The sequence below is a fragment of the Poromitra crassiceps genome (genome assembly GCF_964638095.1).
Source record: "Poromitra crassiceps genome assembly, chromosome: 6".
Taxonomy (NCBI): Eukaryota; Metazoa; Chordata; class Actinopteri; order Beryciformes; family Melamphaidae; genus Poromitra; species Poromitra crassiceps.
Window position 1 is genome coordinate 18,654,201 of NC_139627.1, and position 17,224 is coordinate 18,671,424.

General features: G+C 45.1%; 1 protein-coding gene across 1 annotated transcript in view; it reads left to right on the plus strand.

Annotated features, from left to right (window-relative positions):
- LOC310777773 (electrogenic sodium bicarbonate cotransporter 4-like) overlaps positions 1-17,224 on the plus strand; it is a gene marked incomplete at both ends in the record, with an annotated part of 51,628 nt that overhangs the window by 18,380 nt on the left and 16,024 nt on the right. Inside the window, 10 exons of the mRNA XM_083638135.1 lie at positions 8,662-8,819; positions 8,986-9,073; positions 10,968-11,122; positions 11,236-11,361; positions 12,550-12,724; positions 13,753-13,886; positions 14,012-14,192; positions 14,509-14,599; positions 15,325-15,383; positions 16,103-16,294. Coding sequence (XP_083494261.1) covers positions 8,662-8,819; positions 8,986-9,073; positions 10,968-11,122; positions 11,236-11,361; positions 12,550-12,724; positions 13,753-13,886; positions 14,012-14,192; positions 14,509-14,599; positions 15,325-15,383; positions 16,103-16,294 — 1,359 coding nt within the window. The remainder of the gene's footprint in view (positions 1-8,661; positions 8,820-8,985; positions 9,074-10,967; positions 11,123-11,235; positions 11,362-12,549; positions 12,725-13,752; positions 13,887-14,011; positions 14,193-14,508; positions 14,600-15,324; positions 15,384-16,102; positions 16,295-17,224) is intronic.

Genomic DNA, 17,224 nt, shown 5'->3' on the forward strand with positions numbered 1-17,224 from the left:
GCATGTAGGGCGCCCAAACTGGTGGCTTGTTAGTACAGTGGCCAATTAAATTAAATCGCCGCTCAAGACTGGCCAATTGAATTATACAGCTGTAGACGATCAAATTATAATTATCCCCATCCGAAATCTCAGTTTGATTTGACACTGCTGATAGCCATAGCTAGCTAAATAGTCTAGGGAAAATAAGGTTTGACCTTAAACTAATTGCAACAGAATTTATTTTCACATTTTTATGTTCATATTGATGCCCGAAACACTGTAGTAAAAATCCCAGAAAATCCCATTAGTGGAAGTATGTTAAAATGACGTTTTTTTTAAAATGGCTGCCATTATTAAAATTGTGGCCATATCTTGACTCCAACTAGACCTAGAATTACAAATTTGGTGTCTATTTCCACATTTTTGGGGGCAAGGAATCCACAGAAATGGTTGTTGAGTCTCTAAGTAGAACAGATTTTTTTTCCTCATGTAGTATGAAGTATGTAGTCGTAACATGGCATTTCTCGCAATGTTAGCTACAACTTCGTATTTGTTAATCATACACATTTTGAGTGATACCCTTGAGCATATTGAAGTGCTTGCCATTGGAAAAAAAGTTTGTTGTTTCATATTTCCAATTAAAAATGTGTCACGGTAATGAATTTATTCCCTCAGTGTCTCTAAAAGTGTCTGAAAATACATAAAAAATTAGCACATCTATCTATCTAAGGGAGCTAGGGCTCTGTATGTTTGTCTGTCTGTCCCACTGATGATGTCATAAATCCACTCACTCTCACACACACACAAAGTCTCAGTGATGATGTCATCAGTGATGTCATAAATTGTGACATCATCAGTGATGTCAGAGGCGTTGTGATATCAGTCATGTCATAAGAGGTTGTGATGTCATCAGTGATGTCATAAAAGCAGTTGTGACATCATCAGTGATGTCACTTGAGCAATTGTGATGTCATCAGTGATGTCATAAATCCTTCCTGGCTGAGGCTATATGAGTGGTGGAAAACACAAGGCTGCCATAAGAAAAAGAAGAAGAAGCCGCTGCTCGCGTGCGACTTAACTTAACTTAACTTAATAATTTTGACCCTCAGTTACGATAATTCAACATTTGCCACCTGGCAACACTGATAATACCTTCTGTTTGAGACACAGCATACAAGTCAGTGTGGTACAGTGACACATCTGAAGGAATGGCTGTTCGAGCAGGGCATGGTGACATGCGGCTCTATGCTGCCATCAGGGCAGGAGACCTGGATACACTGAGGAGCCTGCTGCAGGAAGACCAGTTCAGAAGGCAGATCAATGAGAAGTCTTTTTACGGGTGGAGGTGGATAACCCCTCTGGTGCACGCAGCCTCGCGGGGTCGTGCTGCCTGTGTGGACTACCTGATCACACAGGGAGCACAGGTAGACCTAGCTGATGAGAATAACTGGACACCTCTCTGCTATGCCGTGTGCCGCGGTCACCTGGACTGTATCCGGATCCTCCTGGAAGCCGGGGCCGACCCTAACAGAAACATACATGGCTCATACACCCATCTCCGCATCAGTGCTGTATACCACCGCCTGGACTGCTTCCACCTCCTGCTCCAGTCCGCTGGCGTTCTGACCCGTGACAGGGCTTCTCGCCTGCTGGATGTGGTGCTGCGTAACAGGTGCAACACGGCCTTCGTCCAGCTGCTGCTGGACCACGGTGCTGACCCGGCCCTGGTGACCACAGAGCAGGCACAGCTGGAGGAGAGGGCGGATCCTGACGCTCTCAGGGTCTTTCTGGAGGCCAAGAGATGTCCTCGCAGTCTGGCCCACGTGTGTCGGATCCAGATCCGCCAAGTGCTGGGCACACATAGGCTGAACCAAGTCCACTCCCTACCACTAACACAAGTGATGAAGGACTTTGTGCTCCACCAAAACTGACTTGAAGGACTGAACCGGGTGACAAAATCAATTGTGAGCGGAAGCCAGGCTCTTTCTCGCCGAGAAGAGCCTGGTGACGCGAGGTTACTTGGCTGAGCAGACTGGGTGGGTGATGTCATAGTTGTTGCTGTCATGTCTGTATGTCATGTATAAGTATAAATAAGCAATTTTTCAGTCTATCTCTCTCTGCCTCCACTGTCCCTACTCTCTCCGCTTCTATGTTCAACTGCCATGTACTTAACCTGGTGCCTTCTGCCCCAGCCCTGTCATGAATGGCAGTGTTCTAATCTAAGCAGACTGGATTGCATGCAGCAGATGATAGAAAGCTCATCCATAACAGACTTGAGACTTGACTTGGACTTGTGACTAAAGACTTGTCGACGCAACTTGGACTATAGCTAAAAGACTTGAGACTTGCCCGGCCACGACCCCTTGCTGCACAGCAGCTATAATTTATGTTTTGTTTTGTTATGTTACTGTATGTTTGGTAGGGCTTTTCCCTAGCCCCGCCCCTTTCCTGACCACACCCCCTCCCACCTCCCACATACACTCCCCCCCGATACACCTGTCCATGCCCCCTACCCACCTCTCGAATCCAGACTCTCTACGACCTTCCTATCCCTAGCAACGGACCCTTTTCCCTAGCCCCGCCCCCTCCATTGAGCCGACCCGGATCAGATCCGCCCCAAAATGTAATAGGTTCTTCCTTGGCCCACGCTACACCCTTCCACCAAGTTTCATGAAAATCGGCCCAGTAGTTTTGCCGTAATCCTCCTGCTAACTAGTCTCGCTAGCCAGCCTCTCTTCCTTTCCGTCAGAGAGTCTGGCGCCGTGGAAACAGGCAACGGGGATCAGCCCGCCCCTGCTCTAAAGCTGCTCTCCCATTGGAGCGGCTGTTTCGGTGGCAGCAGGATATCCGCTCCCCCGCTTGCAAGCTCTGTCACGCTCTGTTCATTGGCTCCGACCATGTCAATCAGAGCGGCTTCCGCTCCCATGTGTGTCGCTGTAATGCTCCCGCCGAACGCTAACTAGCTAGCGTAGAAAGCTAACGGCAGAAACCTACAGGCTAACTCATTGCTACACGCTGAAAATGGCATGTTTTGAAGAAAATTTGGATTGTGCAATAAAGAAGGCCTGCTCGGCACTTTCGGTGGATGGTTGTAAAGATATCAAGAGAATATGTTTAGAACATTTGCTGTCTAACAGTGACTTTATGCCTGTGAGCTCTCCTCCTCCTGTGTAAATGTTCCGCCGACACAAGTTCCACCCCGAAACTATTTTCCAAGGGCACTAACGCTAATCACCCCCCAAGACGAGGATGATTGGCTAACCCAAACAGACCATTTTTTTCGCAATCCCACAATGGAAACCTGCGACGCCAGACTCTCTGACGGAAAGGAAGAGAGACTGGCTAGCGAGACTACCTGCTAACAGACAAACGGTCAGACAAACGGCACCGAAAACATCACCTCCTTTGTGGAGACAATGCCAATTTTGACAATGTTCCACTACTGGGATTTTCTGGGATTTTCAGTATGTTAAATTGGAAGGTTTCAAGAGCTGAATACAACACAAATTATTTCTGTTGCAATTAGTTTAAGGTTGGGTCATTTTTTCTCACAGATTCCCTAGACTAAAATGGATGTATCTGATTTTGATATGCTAGCTCGTCTGGAAAGGGGAGATTCGACAAAAACTGAGCATCATCTGTGTGTTCAGTATGAAAGGCAAGACAGACAAGGACAGGGACAGCTTAGCTAACACTGCTAACATGATGTATGTATGAAATGTAATTATTAGGTTCTTAAAAAATATAAAACATTTTTAAAGTAACGCAAATGTACTTTTAGTTGAGTACTTGTAAATAGGCTACTTTTTACTCTTACTTTAGTCATTTTACTTGTACTTGAGTTAATGCACTAAAGTAACAATACTTGTACTTTAGGATTTGTCAGTAGGCTACTGTGTTTGGGTGTCTGTTGCCACGGCCAGCTTTGCATTTAGCATCACAAATATTTGCAGCCAGCGTTGTCTGTGTCAAGTTTTCAAAAGTGTAACCACACTTGGGACCGACCTGCCATTGCCCTGTGTTGAAACCAGCTGCAGTGGTGACGTAATGTTGCGTTCAAGACAACTCTGAGTTCCAAGTCGTTTTGAACACATTGCCTCGCGCTCTCTCTCTCTCTTTCTCTCTACTTTCTCACCCAGATGTGCTCTGAGGTACATCAATTTGGCACTGATTGATTTTACGTGAATCGTTACCTGGTACTAGTACTTATGACTTAAAAGTACCTCGGTACTAGTACTTATGGCTTAAACCTCGGTACTAGTACTTATTAGTTAAAAGTGCCAAGATGTGCGAGAAGTCAAGCCTTGCTTAATGTGACGTTAGAGACTTCAGAACCACTTAATCCCTCTAATCCCTGAGGCCTACTAGCTGAGGTGGGAAATAACTAACTTGTGCGTGTGTGTGTGTGTGTGTGTGTGTGTGTGTGTGTGTGTGTGTGTGTGTGTGTGAGGGTGTGTGTGTGGGTGTGCACATATGCGTATGTGTGTGTGTGTGTGTGTGTGTGTGTGTGGGTGCATGCATTTGTCGCCGTGCGCTTGTGTGCAGATTTCTAAGCTTCTGTTGTTTGCCTCAGCTTCATTTTGCATCAGCTTGATTTTTGGCATTTCTGCCGTCCTCAAACAATAAGAGAATCAAAGAATGCTGCTATTACAGCTCCAATCACTTGCTTTTCCTTTTGATGTGCCAATAGGCAAATACTTTTTGTTTCTGCGCAGCCTCGTGCCTAGTTCAGATTACTAGACGCTCTGAGCCCTCGGCCTCGTGCCTAGTTCAGATTACTAGACGCTCTGAGCCCTCGGCGACACTTTTTGGAGCTCGGCGGCGTCGGCGACAACTTCCCCTGATCAGAGGCAAATCGGCGTTGGCTCGGCGCTCGCAAATCAGCGCTCGATCGCTCTGTGTGAACTGTCCACCGACGTGAGCGGGTGAGCTCCCTGAGAGCTCCCTGAGAGCTCCCTGAGAGCTCCCTGAGAGCTCCCTGAGAGCTAGCCGATGAGTTACAGAGGTCCCACAGATTAGAGCCCGACCGATACTGGATTTTTGAGGCTGATGCTGATACTGATATTAGGGAGTAAAAAAATTCCGGTATCGATATATCGGCCGATATTCTTATATTAAATATACACATTATATTACACAATGTTTTTGCAATGATCCCACAAATATCAAACACTTGACAAAGATATGACTTGACATGACTTGAGATATGTAATGTAGGGAGGATATTTTACAGCTTATCAATAAACTTTATTGTCCAAATTGACATCAATCCAATGAAACGGTAAACTTAACTGGGGATTTAATAATTATAAATAACCAGAAATACAAAAACACAAATAGAACAAATATAAAATATAACTTGAATAAAGAAAAAAGATCAAATATACACAACATGTTGTCTATGACTTAAAAAATACAAAATAAAAAAATATCGGCATATCGGCCAACATATCGGCCGATACCGATATATCGGTTATCGGCCAATATCGGCCGATAATATCAGTGGACCGATATATCGGTCGGGCTCTACCACAGATATCTAGCAAACTAAATATGTGGTGTGTCAGGAGAGCCATCAACGTGTTTCAGCCAATGAGAACGCAGTGAAGAAGACACGGCCGGGGTGATGTCTGCTGTCTGCTGCAGGCTGCAGGCGAGTGGTCTGACAGAGAAAGTATATGAGCCATTCTACCTGATTGGTACAAACTGCTGTCCCACAACAACAACAACAACAAAATAAATCTAAAAAGCATTTAAGTAGCTATGCAAATCTTAGATGTTTACTAAGAGTATTCTATTATCTATTGAAACACAAAATCATATTTGAGATAGTAAACTTAAAGACCCCCTAAAGTCATGTTTCAAGATGTATAAAATACTCTACTTTGAATAATAATTTGTGTCTGATGGTTTTCCTCACTAGAAAAGTTGAAGGAGCAAAAGCTTCTGCACACCTAAAAATGACAGGTGTGTCGGAGGAGGGAAAACCCGACTGAATCAAAAGTTATTTCCTACAAGAAAAGTTAAATTATCCTGTTAAAATCCTAAAAATGACTTCCCCTCCTGCTTCCTCATTTAAAAATCCAAAGCAACCAATCCAGAGCAGATGTTCCCAAACTTTTTTCTGTCACTTTTTTTAAATGACAAACCATTGTGACCCAATTCACAATATAGATCGTGAGAAGAGCAAATTTGTGCATAAATTAACGTTCCTGACCGTTTTTACTGCCATTTCTGCATCACCTTATATGATCTTCAATAGGTAAACCAGCCATTTCAAAGAGATATGTTTGATAAATCATAACTTTGTTTTATGCAACTGTTATTGACACCTATCAAATAATTTATAAATTAGACCAAATAAATGCATGTAGGCATAGTTAACTCATTGTTTAATTGTTTTTAATTGTTTTTTTTAATAAAATCTCCTGCGACCCACCTGTGGGTCCCGACCCAGACTTTGGGAATACACTGATCGAGAACCTAACTAGCCAATCACAACATACAACACAGGCTTTCAACACATTCTGAGAATGTGTTGGGGCTTTAAGTGCTGAATACCGGACAGGGATTGGCTCCAGAATTTGTGATGTCACAAATCATGCTCGTTGAAATCACCTTCTCAGTGAGCACAGAGAAGCTTTGCACTTTCAGCAGACGATTGTGGAAACAGCCTTCTTGTATCAAACTCTGAGTCTGCAATGCTGCAGACACACGACATTCTGCACAGTGAAGCTCAAACATCCAACTGAAGGAACAAGAAGAAAAACTAGCGTGGAAAAATCAAAAAAGAAAAACGTTAATTTCTTATAGTGTAAGTCTTGACTTTTACTCTTTCACATGACATCTCTCAACAAAACTTTCACGTAAATAAACACTTGTGATTATGTGTGTGTGTGTGTGTGTGTGTGTGTGTGTTTGCGTGTGCACATGCATTCTAAATTGCTTTGTTGTTCTGCTGTGAAGTGTCCAGAGGGGGTGCTGTTGCACTAGAAACAAATACAAACTGAACCTAATCATTGAATGTGGACCAGTTGGTGAAGTGACTCAGAAAGCAGCATTAACAGATTATGGAGAGATTTTCAATTAAGCAGCAGCCACTCCACTCCCACGTGCTTCTTGGTTAGGTGTGTGTGTGTGTGTGTGTGTGTGTGTGTGTGTGTGTGTGTGTGTGTGTGTGTGTGTGGGTGGGTGGGTGGGTGGGTGTGGGTGGGTGTGTGTGTGTGTGGTGGGGGGGGGGGGGGGCTAGTCAATGCATGTATACGTGTTGTGTGCTTACGGTACATTACATTACATTATACAAATATGGATGTAGATTAGACACCATGAAGCCTCAAGTTTGGCATTTTGACAACCACCAGACTAACTAAACTCATTAGGAAAGTGTTTTACTGAGGTCATAAATCAAGTGAGAAGTAGGGTCATTTTCCAGTTGACTTCTGTTTGGAGCCAGTGGACTGCTGGCCATTAGAAAGAATGAAGAACGCGGGTTTAAGTTACTTCCGAATTGGCTTCATTTTTTGAGAACTGGAGGTTGCTCCTTGGTGCTTACATGTGGGTGTGTGCAGCACCGAGCAATCAAGCAGCGATAATTGGATTGTGTGAGTGAGAGTGCCATGTCATTGATTATCTATATAAGAGCCAAAACACTGAAAAAATGTCCTGATGATTTGCACTGTAGTTAGTTAGTTAGTTAGTTAGTTAGTTAGTTATCCTTTATTTATCCCCTTGGGGAAATTCATCCTCTGCATTTGACCCATCCTCTACTAGGAACCTTCCTAGAACTAGGAGCAGTGGGCAGCCACTGTGCAGCGCCCGGGGACCAACTCCAGTTCTTTTGCGAGTACCTTGGTCAGGGGCACTGACAGGAGTATTAACCCTAACATACATGTCTTTCTGGGCCAGTGTGGCCCAGTTTGGATGTGCGTGTCCCTGTCTACTTTTTGCACATATTACAAGATTACTCAGCCCAAATATAAATACAGGTGAAAGATTATAGTCTAGAAAAGCATACATTCAATCCAACTGCATTATTTTCCATAGACACATGTTAAATCAACTGCCAATTACCCAAATCAATTAAGCAGACAGCGTTGCCACAATAGAAGCTGTAAAATGTTGAAATCAAGACTGTTAACTCCTCAACTGCAGACTCCTGAACACTATGAGCATTAAAACATGTGAAAGGACGTACATGGTAATGGTATCATGAACACAAACTTGAAGAAGAAAAAAAATTGTAAATCCAAGGATTCTCAATGCAAGAAACAGTCAATTAACTGCAACGTTACAGTGTCACAGTGACACAGGTCGCAGGCAGACGGCGAGTGATGATTATTTGAATTTAATTTCAAATTGATTTTAAAATTAACATTTATTATAATTAGACAGTAACAGCCTAAGTTTCAGACAAAATGTGTGTAATGTAGTAGTAAGTCTAACTAAAAATTAATTCTGCATCAGATTTCTTTGTGGGGGTGTGCCAGCTGTCAGTTGCCTCTTTGGGTGGCACTGGCACACCCGTGGCTATGCCAGAGTTTGTGGCACTCACACGTCTCCCATCACAACTCAGCTACTGCAAATACCTTTGATAATGACAGGGATAAGCAGCTGGGAGGAGGTCAGCCACAGTGTAACATGCCTCAAACCCCTCTCCCTCTCTGCCTTCATCTTCTCTGCCAGCTGAAGAACAAGTTCATGAAGAAGATCCCCCGCGACGCCGAGGCGTCCAACGTCTTAATCGGCGAGGTGGACTTTCTGGACAAACCGTTTGTTTCCTTCGTACGTTTGGCTCAAGCCACCACTCTGGGAGGCCTCACCGAAGTCCCTGTCCCAACCAGGTGGGTGTCTCCTCTCTCTCTCTCTCTCTCTCTCTCTCTCTCTCTCTCTCTCTCTCTCTCTCTCTCTCTCTCTCTCGCGTGTGTGTGTGTGTGTGTGTGTGTGTGTGTGTGTGTGTGTGTGTGTTTGCATCTGTTAACCTGTTGTGATAATCATGTGTCTGGACAGGTTTCTCTTCATCTTGCTGGGCCCCCATGGGAAAACCAAGTCCTACAATGAGATTGGCAGAGCGATCGCGACGCTGATGGTGGATGATGTACGTTATTTTTGCACATTACCACCCCAGAATCTAAATGTACACACACACACACACACACACACACACACACACACACACACACACACACACACACACACAGACACACACACACACACACACACACATACACACAAATAGGAATGCACGATGATAGCGGCATGTCATCGGTATTGGCATGTCTCCTACCGGATCAACTAGAAACTCTCCTGGACCTCCTCTCTCCCTACTGTACCTACTGTACCAACTGTACCTACTGTACCTACTGTACCTACTGTACCTACTGTACCTACTGTACCTACTGTACCAACTGTACCTACTGTACCAACTGTACCAACTGTACCTACTGTACCAACTGTACCAACTGTACCTACTGTACCTACTGTACCAACTGTACCTACTGTACCTACTGTACCAACTGTACCTACTGTACCAACTGTACCAACTGTACCTACTGTACCAACCCTCCTGGTCCCTCAGATCCACCTCAGCCGGCCTTCTCTCCACCCCCAAGGTCAACCTTCGCAGTTTCGGTGACAGAGCCTTCTCCAGGGCAGCTCCCAGGCTCTGGAACTCCCTCCCCCCCCCCCCCCCTGACCTCAGAGAGTCTGAGTCACTCACAGTCTTTCAATCCTCACCTCAAGACCCCATCTCTTCTCCTCTGCCTTCTCTTAAGCGCAAATTATGCTCAAGCGAAATCGCCGGCGCTGACTGCGCCGAGGGGGTCGCTGACTGCGCCGAGGGGGTCGCCGCAGCTGGCCGTCTTATCGGCGCAGCTCGGCGGAGGGTGCGTGCTGCTCCTCGAAAATGTGACTCCGCGGCGTCAACGCGGACGTGACGTGACCAGCACGAGAGCTGTGATTGGCCGTTGCCTTGGGCCACGCACATATCCGCTGATGTACTTGTTGTGAGGAATGAGGAAATGCCATTTCCTCATTTAACAGTGCTTGTCCCTCATGTAGCAAAGCCTTCTGCAGGCTCACCAAAATGAGTTTGGAAATAGAGGGACAATAAAATATCCCCCCACCGACATGATTGCAAGTTCTTGGTAAACAACACGATAACGTCATATCAAGCCACCTAGTGTTTTGGATGTGTACCGCAGCCAACGCGCCGAGTTACATTCGAGTATGCACAGTCTCGCTGTCGCCGCTAGTCGGCGGCAAGGCTCCAAGTCGAGGCTGCGCAGAACCTTGTCAGCAGCTTTAGCCCTCCCCCTGCCCCTTCCATCCCTATGTGTCTGTGTGTTTTGTTTGTCCGCTGTGTATCTCTCTGTTGTCTCACTAACGCTGACCCTTAGTGTCTAGTGTTAAGCCACTCTGAGTTCTAGACAAGTGCTATATAAGTTCAGTGTAGTACTGTAGTAGTAGTATTATTGTTATATATTAAAGGCTTTAAAGTGAAATATCGGCATCGGCCCAAAACAAACATTTATGCCGATATGACCAATATGATATTTATGCCGATATTTATTAAAATTTAATTATGCCCAAATGCTCAGTGCTTGACTAAGTACTTTCAATACTTACCGTTTTGTTTGAAAGAAAATGTTACGTAAATAAATAAAAATATGGCATGTTTTACATCAGTTGAAGTAGTTTTCTTATTTTGCCAAGTGAATGTGTACATTTTGAAAAGCATTGTATTTATGTCTGCATCTGCCAGTGGGCCGTGGGGTGGAGACTTGATATTCTCTGAAATTAGGTGGCGAAAGATTTGCGCATGTATCGAGATCGGCAATTGGTCAAAAGAGTTGGAAAATATCGGCAAAACAATCCAATATCGTGCATCCCTAGACACAAACATGATCTATTTATTCATCCATTTATTGACATGTTTGATCGTGTTTATGTATTTCATTTGTTGATCTATTTATTCATGTATACCCTTTCAGTTGTTCAGTGACATAGCATATAAAGCGAGGGATCGTGAGGACCTGATTGCAGGTGTTGACGAGTTCCTGGATGAGGTCATCGTCCTCCCTCCAGGAGAATGGGACCCCAAAATACGCATCGAACCTCCCAAGAAAGTGCCATCAGCGGAAATGAGGTACGCTTGACTGACACACAGTATGCCACTGGACTTCCTCTCGCCGAGTAAATCTTTTGAGTAAATGATGTCCCATCGCTGACCCCTTACTCCCTTTTTCATCTCTCCCACAGGAAGTCTGTGCTGAACGTGAATGAGCTGGGGCAGATGAATGGCTCGGCCGGGGGGACGGGCGGGCGAGAGGATGATGAGTTCCCAGCTGCCCATGAGCTGGGAGAGGAGCTGGCCTTCACTGGGAGGTATGGGAGGAACTGGGAGAGGAGCTGGCCTTCACTGGGAGGTATGGGAGGAACTGGGAGAGGAGCTGGCCTTCACTGGGAGGTATGGGAGGAACTGGGAGAGGAGCTGGCCTTCACTGGGAGGTATGGGAGGAACTGGGAGAGGAGCTGGCCTTCACTGGGAGGTATGGAGGAACTGGGAGAGGAGCTGGCCTTCACTGGGAGGTATGGGAGGAACTGGGAGAGGAGCTGGCCTTCACTGGGAGGTTTGGGAGGAACTGGGAGAGGAGCTGGCCTTCAGTGGGAGGTATGAGAGGAACTGGGAGAGGAGCTGGCCTTCACTGGGAGGAACTGGGAGAGGAGCTGGCCTTCACTGGGAGGTATGGGAGGAACTGGGAGAGGAGCTGGCCTTCACTGGGAGGTATGGAGGAACTGGGAGAGGAGCTGGCCTTCACTGGGAGGTATGGGGGAACTGGGAGAGGAGCTGGCCTTCACTGGGAGGTATGGGAGGAACTGGGAGAGGAGCTGGCCTTCACTGGGAGGTATGGGAGGAACTGGGAGAGGAGCTGGCCTTCACTGGGAGGTATGGAGGAACTGGGAGAGGAGCTGGCCTTCACTGGGAGGTATGGAGGAACTGGGAGAGGAGCTGGCCTTCACTGGGAGGTATGGGAGGAACTGGGAGAGGAGCTGGCCTTCACTGGGAGGTATGGGAGGAACTGGGAGAGGAGCTGGCCTTCACTGGGAGGTATGGGGGAACTGGGAGAGGAGCTGGCCTTCAGTGGGAGGTATGGAGGAACTGGGAGAGGAGCTGGCCTTCACTGGGAGGTGCAGTATGGGGGAACTTGGCATGAGACTATAATGTTGGATGAACCAATATGTCTAGGTTCCCACTATCTCCAGGTTCGCTCATCTCCAACCCAGTCGCCAGAATAAAAAGTTGTCATTTTACGTGTCTGTAAACACGGCTGTCCGCTGTGAAAGGAAAGTCTTTCACGCCCCGCATTCCACCCTGACCACAACACCCTTACTGGCCACCAGGCTATTTCAATAGCAGACACTATAACGTGTATAACGCAGATATACACGTCATCTAGAAACATGAACGTATTTTTGGTTCTGATATTCTACATCTCCGTGGCTTGTAGAAATGTACAATGCCAACATTTTATTCTGGCATCTCACAGATGTGCTGACCTTGCTTTGCTGTAGGTGCTGTGGTGGGTTATGGCTGGACATCAAGAGGAAGATCCCCTGGCTGTGTAGTGATATCTACGACGGCTTCCATATCCAGTCCATCTCTGCCGTGCTCTTCATCTACCTAGGCTGCATCACCAACGCCATTACATTTGGAGGGCTGTTAGGGGACGCGACTGACAACTACCAGGTAACAGCAGGGGGCTCCACTGGGCTCAGGACAAACCATGCTGAAGTCATGATCATGCAGGAACCAGTGCAGTCCTCATAGCGTCGTTAACATCTTCCGCAGGGCTTAACACTAACAAGCGCAAACGTCTGAGCCCACGGCACCACTGCCTCTTTCTCTCTCGCTCAAAACTGTGGCGCCCCCCAGGGGTCACCTGGTACAAAAGAATATACAGTATATAATAAAAAAAAAATCATGCAGAAATGATTTTTTCTGATTTCTTAGAATTTACTCCAAAACTATGCCCACAGATTAGCAAACCATGCACACAGCTTTGTAATAGGGGTTCCTCCGTACATAACCCCCCACTAAAAACATGCAGAAGATCGTCATCCGACCAGTGACAACAACATCTGAAGTTGGTCCAATGATGGTCCCCGGGCGCTGGAAAGAAATAGCGACCACTGCTCCTGGCCTGCCCCCCGGAGGAAAGGACAAGCCTGGATGGGTCAAATGCAGAGGACATATTTCACCGGCCACCGTCGGCATGAGTGTGTGTTGTGGCCGCATGCATGTGTTGTAGTGTGTTCGTGTGACAATAAAGACGGGCTTCCGTCTAAAATCGTGTTTTTAATCATGTTTTTTTATATTTACATTAAGAACATCAAACAAGGACTTTTAGGCTTATATACAGTGAGACAGAGCCATTACACACTGATTAAAATATTCACTTTATTGTCCCAATGCTTTACTGCTTTATAGTGAGCTGTAATAGCCATTAGCCAATTTATGATCCGATGTGTGTTTTGGTGACAATATAAAGCCAATTTACGCTTGTAGAAAAAGCATGTTAATAGACCAATTTGGAGTGGATGTCACAGCAGTCGCTGCAGGAACTCTGAGGAAACAATAAAACGCATCAAAAACAAAAACAAAAAATCTCGAAAATAGTTTGTGAATCTAAAACAAACATCCATATGCCAGAAATCTGTCAGCTGAACAGAGGTGTCTCTGTCCATCCCCTCCTCGTCTCTCTCTCTCTCTCTCAGGGTGTGATGGAGAGCTTCCTAGGCACCGCTTTAGCAGGGACCATCTTCTGTCTGTTTGGTGGCCAACCGCTCATCATCATCAGCTCCACCGGACCCATTCTCGTCTTTGAAAAGCTGCTGTACGAATTCAGCAAGTAAGACGCACACGAGTGCATATACAGTATATACAGTATATACATATACATATACAGTAGCACGACTGCTTGACATTTTATAACTTGCACACCCTGTTTCTCTGCTGCTCTGTCCTTCTTGGCAGGAGCAATGCTATAGACTACATGGAGCTGCGTCTGTGGATCGGGCTGCACTCGTGTCTGCAGTGTCTCCTCCTAGTGGTCACAGACGCCAGCTACATCATCAAGTACATGACCCGCTTCACCGAGGAGGGCTTCTCCAGCCTCATCTCCTTCATCTTCATCTCCGATGCCCTCAAGAAGATGGTGGGTATACCCATGCAGACATGCTCACAAGGCATTTTCTGGCCAAGTCCAAGTCATGTCTCAAGTCTTTGAGCTAGAATCCAAGTCGAGTCTCAAGTCTTTTAAGGCCGAGTTTCAAGTCACTGTGTGTGCGATACAATAGGAGGAGTGTTAAGTAGGCATTACATAGGAATTTACAGTCCAAGTTAAATAGGCATGTCATGTGATGTGGAAGAACATGAGAGACTCTTACACACACAAACACACACATGCAAGTTGATTCAAATAGTACATGCCCACAAAAGACTAACACAGACAGTTTAATATTTTTCCACAGGTTGGAACCTTCAAGTACTACCCAATCAACCGTGGCTTCAAGCCTGATTACATCACGGGCTACAAGTGTGACTGCATCTCTCCGGACCAAGGTCAGTCGTCAAACTTGATTTAGTTTTCTTTCTGTGATTCTTTAATTAAATGTTCAAGGGTGTCTTATTATACCTCACCTAAAATAAAACCATAAATGGCCATGGAATAACTGGCTTGAAAGAGATAATTCAATAATAATAATAAAAAGATTGCATGTGTGAGTATGTGGTATCAAATATGTGGTCTTTACTCTGTGATGTCTTGTCTGTTTACTGCCTCTTTCCCTCTGGATGCTGTCTGACCAGTGAGTATTTACTTCTACCCAGGAAAAAGTCATCTTTACCGCAGTTTCTCATCTAAAATAGTTCAGTGTATGACAGTGTCGATTAAGTAAATGAGCTAATAGTTATAGCTTTGGATAATTAAAATTTTGATATTTACAGAGGGTAATGTTTTTCCTCCCTTTGACTTTTTTGACTGAAATTGATAATTGAAATGACAGTACTTTCTTCCTGGGGAAAGTAATACATTACTGTAACACTTTGCTGAGTTACACCACCTTACCACACAACGCTGGTCAGCAATACCGTATATTGAGAACTGAGAAATTGCTCTTATGACCATCATGGTGTTTCTGTAATGGACTGCTGCTTATGCATTTTGCAGAATCCTTTACTCACATGATCACACTCCACTCCTGCTTGATCCATATGGGTTGTGCTTGTCATGTTAACCACCAATCTTTTCTTTCTCCTCTATTCTCCACTTTGTTTTTGCTTCGTAGCATCTGTGCTGGCCTTGAATGTTTCAGCTCCACTAGGGGACGATAACATGACTCTGTTGGTAAGTGACTGCTGACAGATACACAGCTCTCTGGCACTCTGCGACTGTTCACTTTTGTCTACATTGTGATCCCACTTAAAATTAGGAATTTTTAGTCATACATTTTTTATTTGTAGACTATTGTAAAGCGTTGTGGCTCCCATTTCTATCTTATTCTGTAGGGATGCACAATATTGTATTTTTTGCCGATATCCAATATGTCGATATTTTCCAACTCTTTTAGCCGATGCGTGTATTTCCCCCCACCTAATTTCAGAGAACATCAAGTCTCTCCTGTAGTGGAATTAACACATTATTATGTCTACTCTTATCATGACGGCCCACTGGCAGATGCAGACATCAATACAATGCTTTTCAAAATGTACACAATCATGCACTGGGCAAAATAAGAAAACTACTTCAACTAAGGTTACAGTATGTAAAACATGCCATATTTTTTTATTTATGTAACATTTTCTTTCAAACAAAACTGTAAGATTCATCCTACTTAAACAGGCTTGGATGATGCTCTCCCTGAGACAATCCTGATATATATCGGCACAGAAATGTTTGTTTCGGGCCGATGCTGATATTTCATTTTAAAGCCTTTATCGGCCGATACCGACGACGTGCCGATATCATCGTGCGTCCCTATTATTCTGTGCTCTCTCTTCTTTTGTTATGGCTTGTCTTCTTCTCTCTCTCTCGTCTCTCTCTCCACCTGTTCTGTCTGTATGTAGTTTAACTTGACAGGCCTGGACTGGAGTCAGCTGAGTAAGAAAGAGTGTGTGAAGTATGGTGGTGCCCTGCTGGGCAAATCCTGTAAGTACGTTCCCGATCTGGCCCTCATGTCCTTCATCCTGTTCTTCGGAACCTACTCCATGACTGTCTCGCTCAAGAAGTTCAAGTCCAGCCGCTACTTCCCGACCACAGTAAGACAGCCCCCAACCGCCCGCCTGATCTCAACCTCCCATGCCAGCCTGGTCACTGGAATCAAATGTCTGCTTTGTACGTTAGTGCGATGCACGGATACGTAGAATATCACGTTTCTCAAACAAAGATGCGTTGCACATCAACGTCATCAAGTCTGCTATTAAAACTGTGCGGTTGCATTTCACACTGGAGGTCCGTGTTCGTGTCCCATTGATTCCAAACTCTACATTTCAACCATAAGTCACATTTAATGTTTTTGTTATTTAAGCCAAACCCAAATGTTTTACTTGCCTAAACATTGCCAAAGTTGTTAAAGTTGTTTTATTTACGTTTAACATTGCGAGGTTTTGAAATTAACTGGTTTTGTTTCAAATTTGTAGGTGTGCAGAAATGTAAAACGCCATATAAAATGGAGTAAGTTGGCTCTGTCTGTCTGCGATGTTGGTCACGTTTTTGGTCCCACATTGTGAGATCTGTGATGATTTTTGGTCAGTATTGATGTCACCGATGATGTCCCAATGTCTATGAGATCATCACTGATGTCACTCGAGCACTCGATGTCGATGATGTCACTCGAGCAATTGTGATGTCACTGATGATGTCCCAATGTCTATGACATCATCAGTGATGTCACTCGAGCAATTGTGATGTCATCATATCTATGACATCCTCAGTGATGTCACTCGAGCACTCGATGATGTAATCAGTGATGGTCACATCATCTGTGCTCTGTCACTTCCTGCTTCATTCTGATGAGGGCAGTGTGCGGACTCTACTTCTCTCTCACTACTGATCACTCGCTGACATCATCAGTGATGTGAAGTTGTGCAATCGTGCGCTGAGTGATGTGACTCAAGCACTCCATGATGTGATCAGTGATGGTCACTGGCGCAATTGTGATGTCATCAGTGAGTGATGTCATCGGTTAT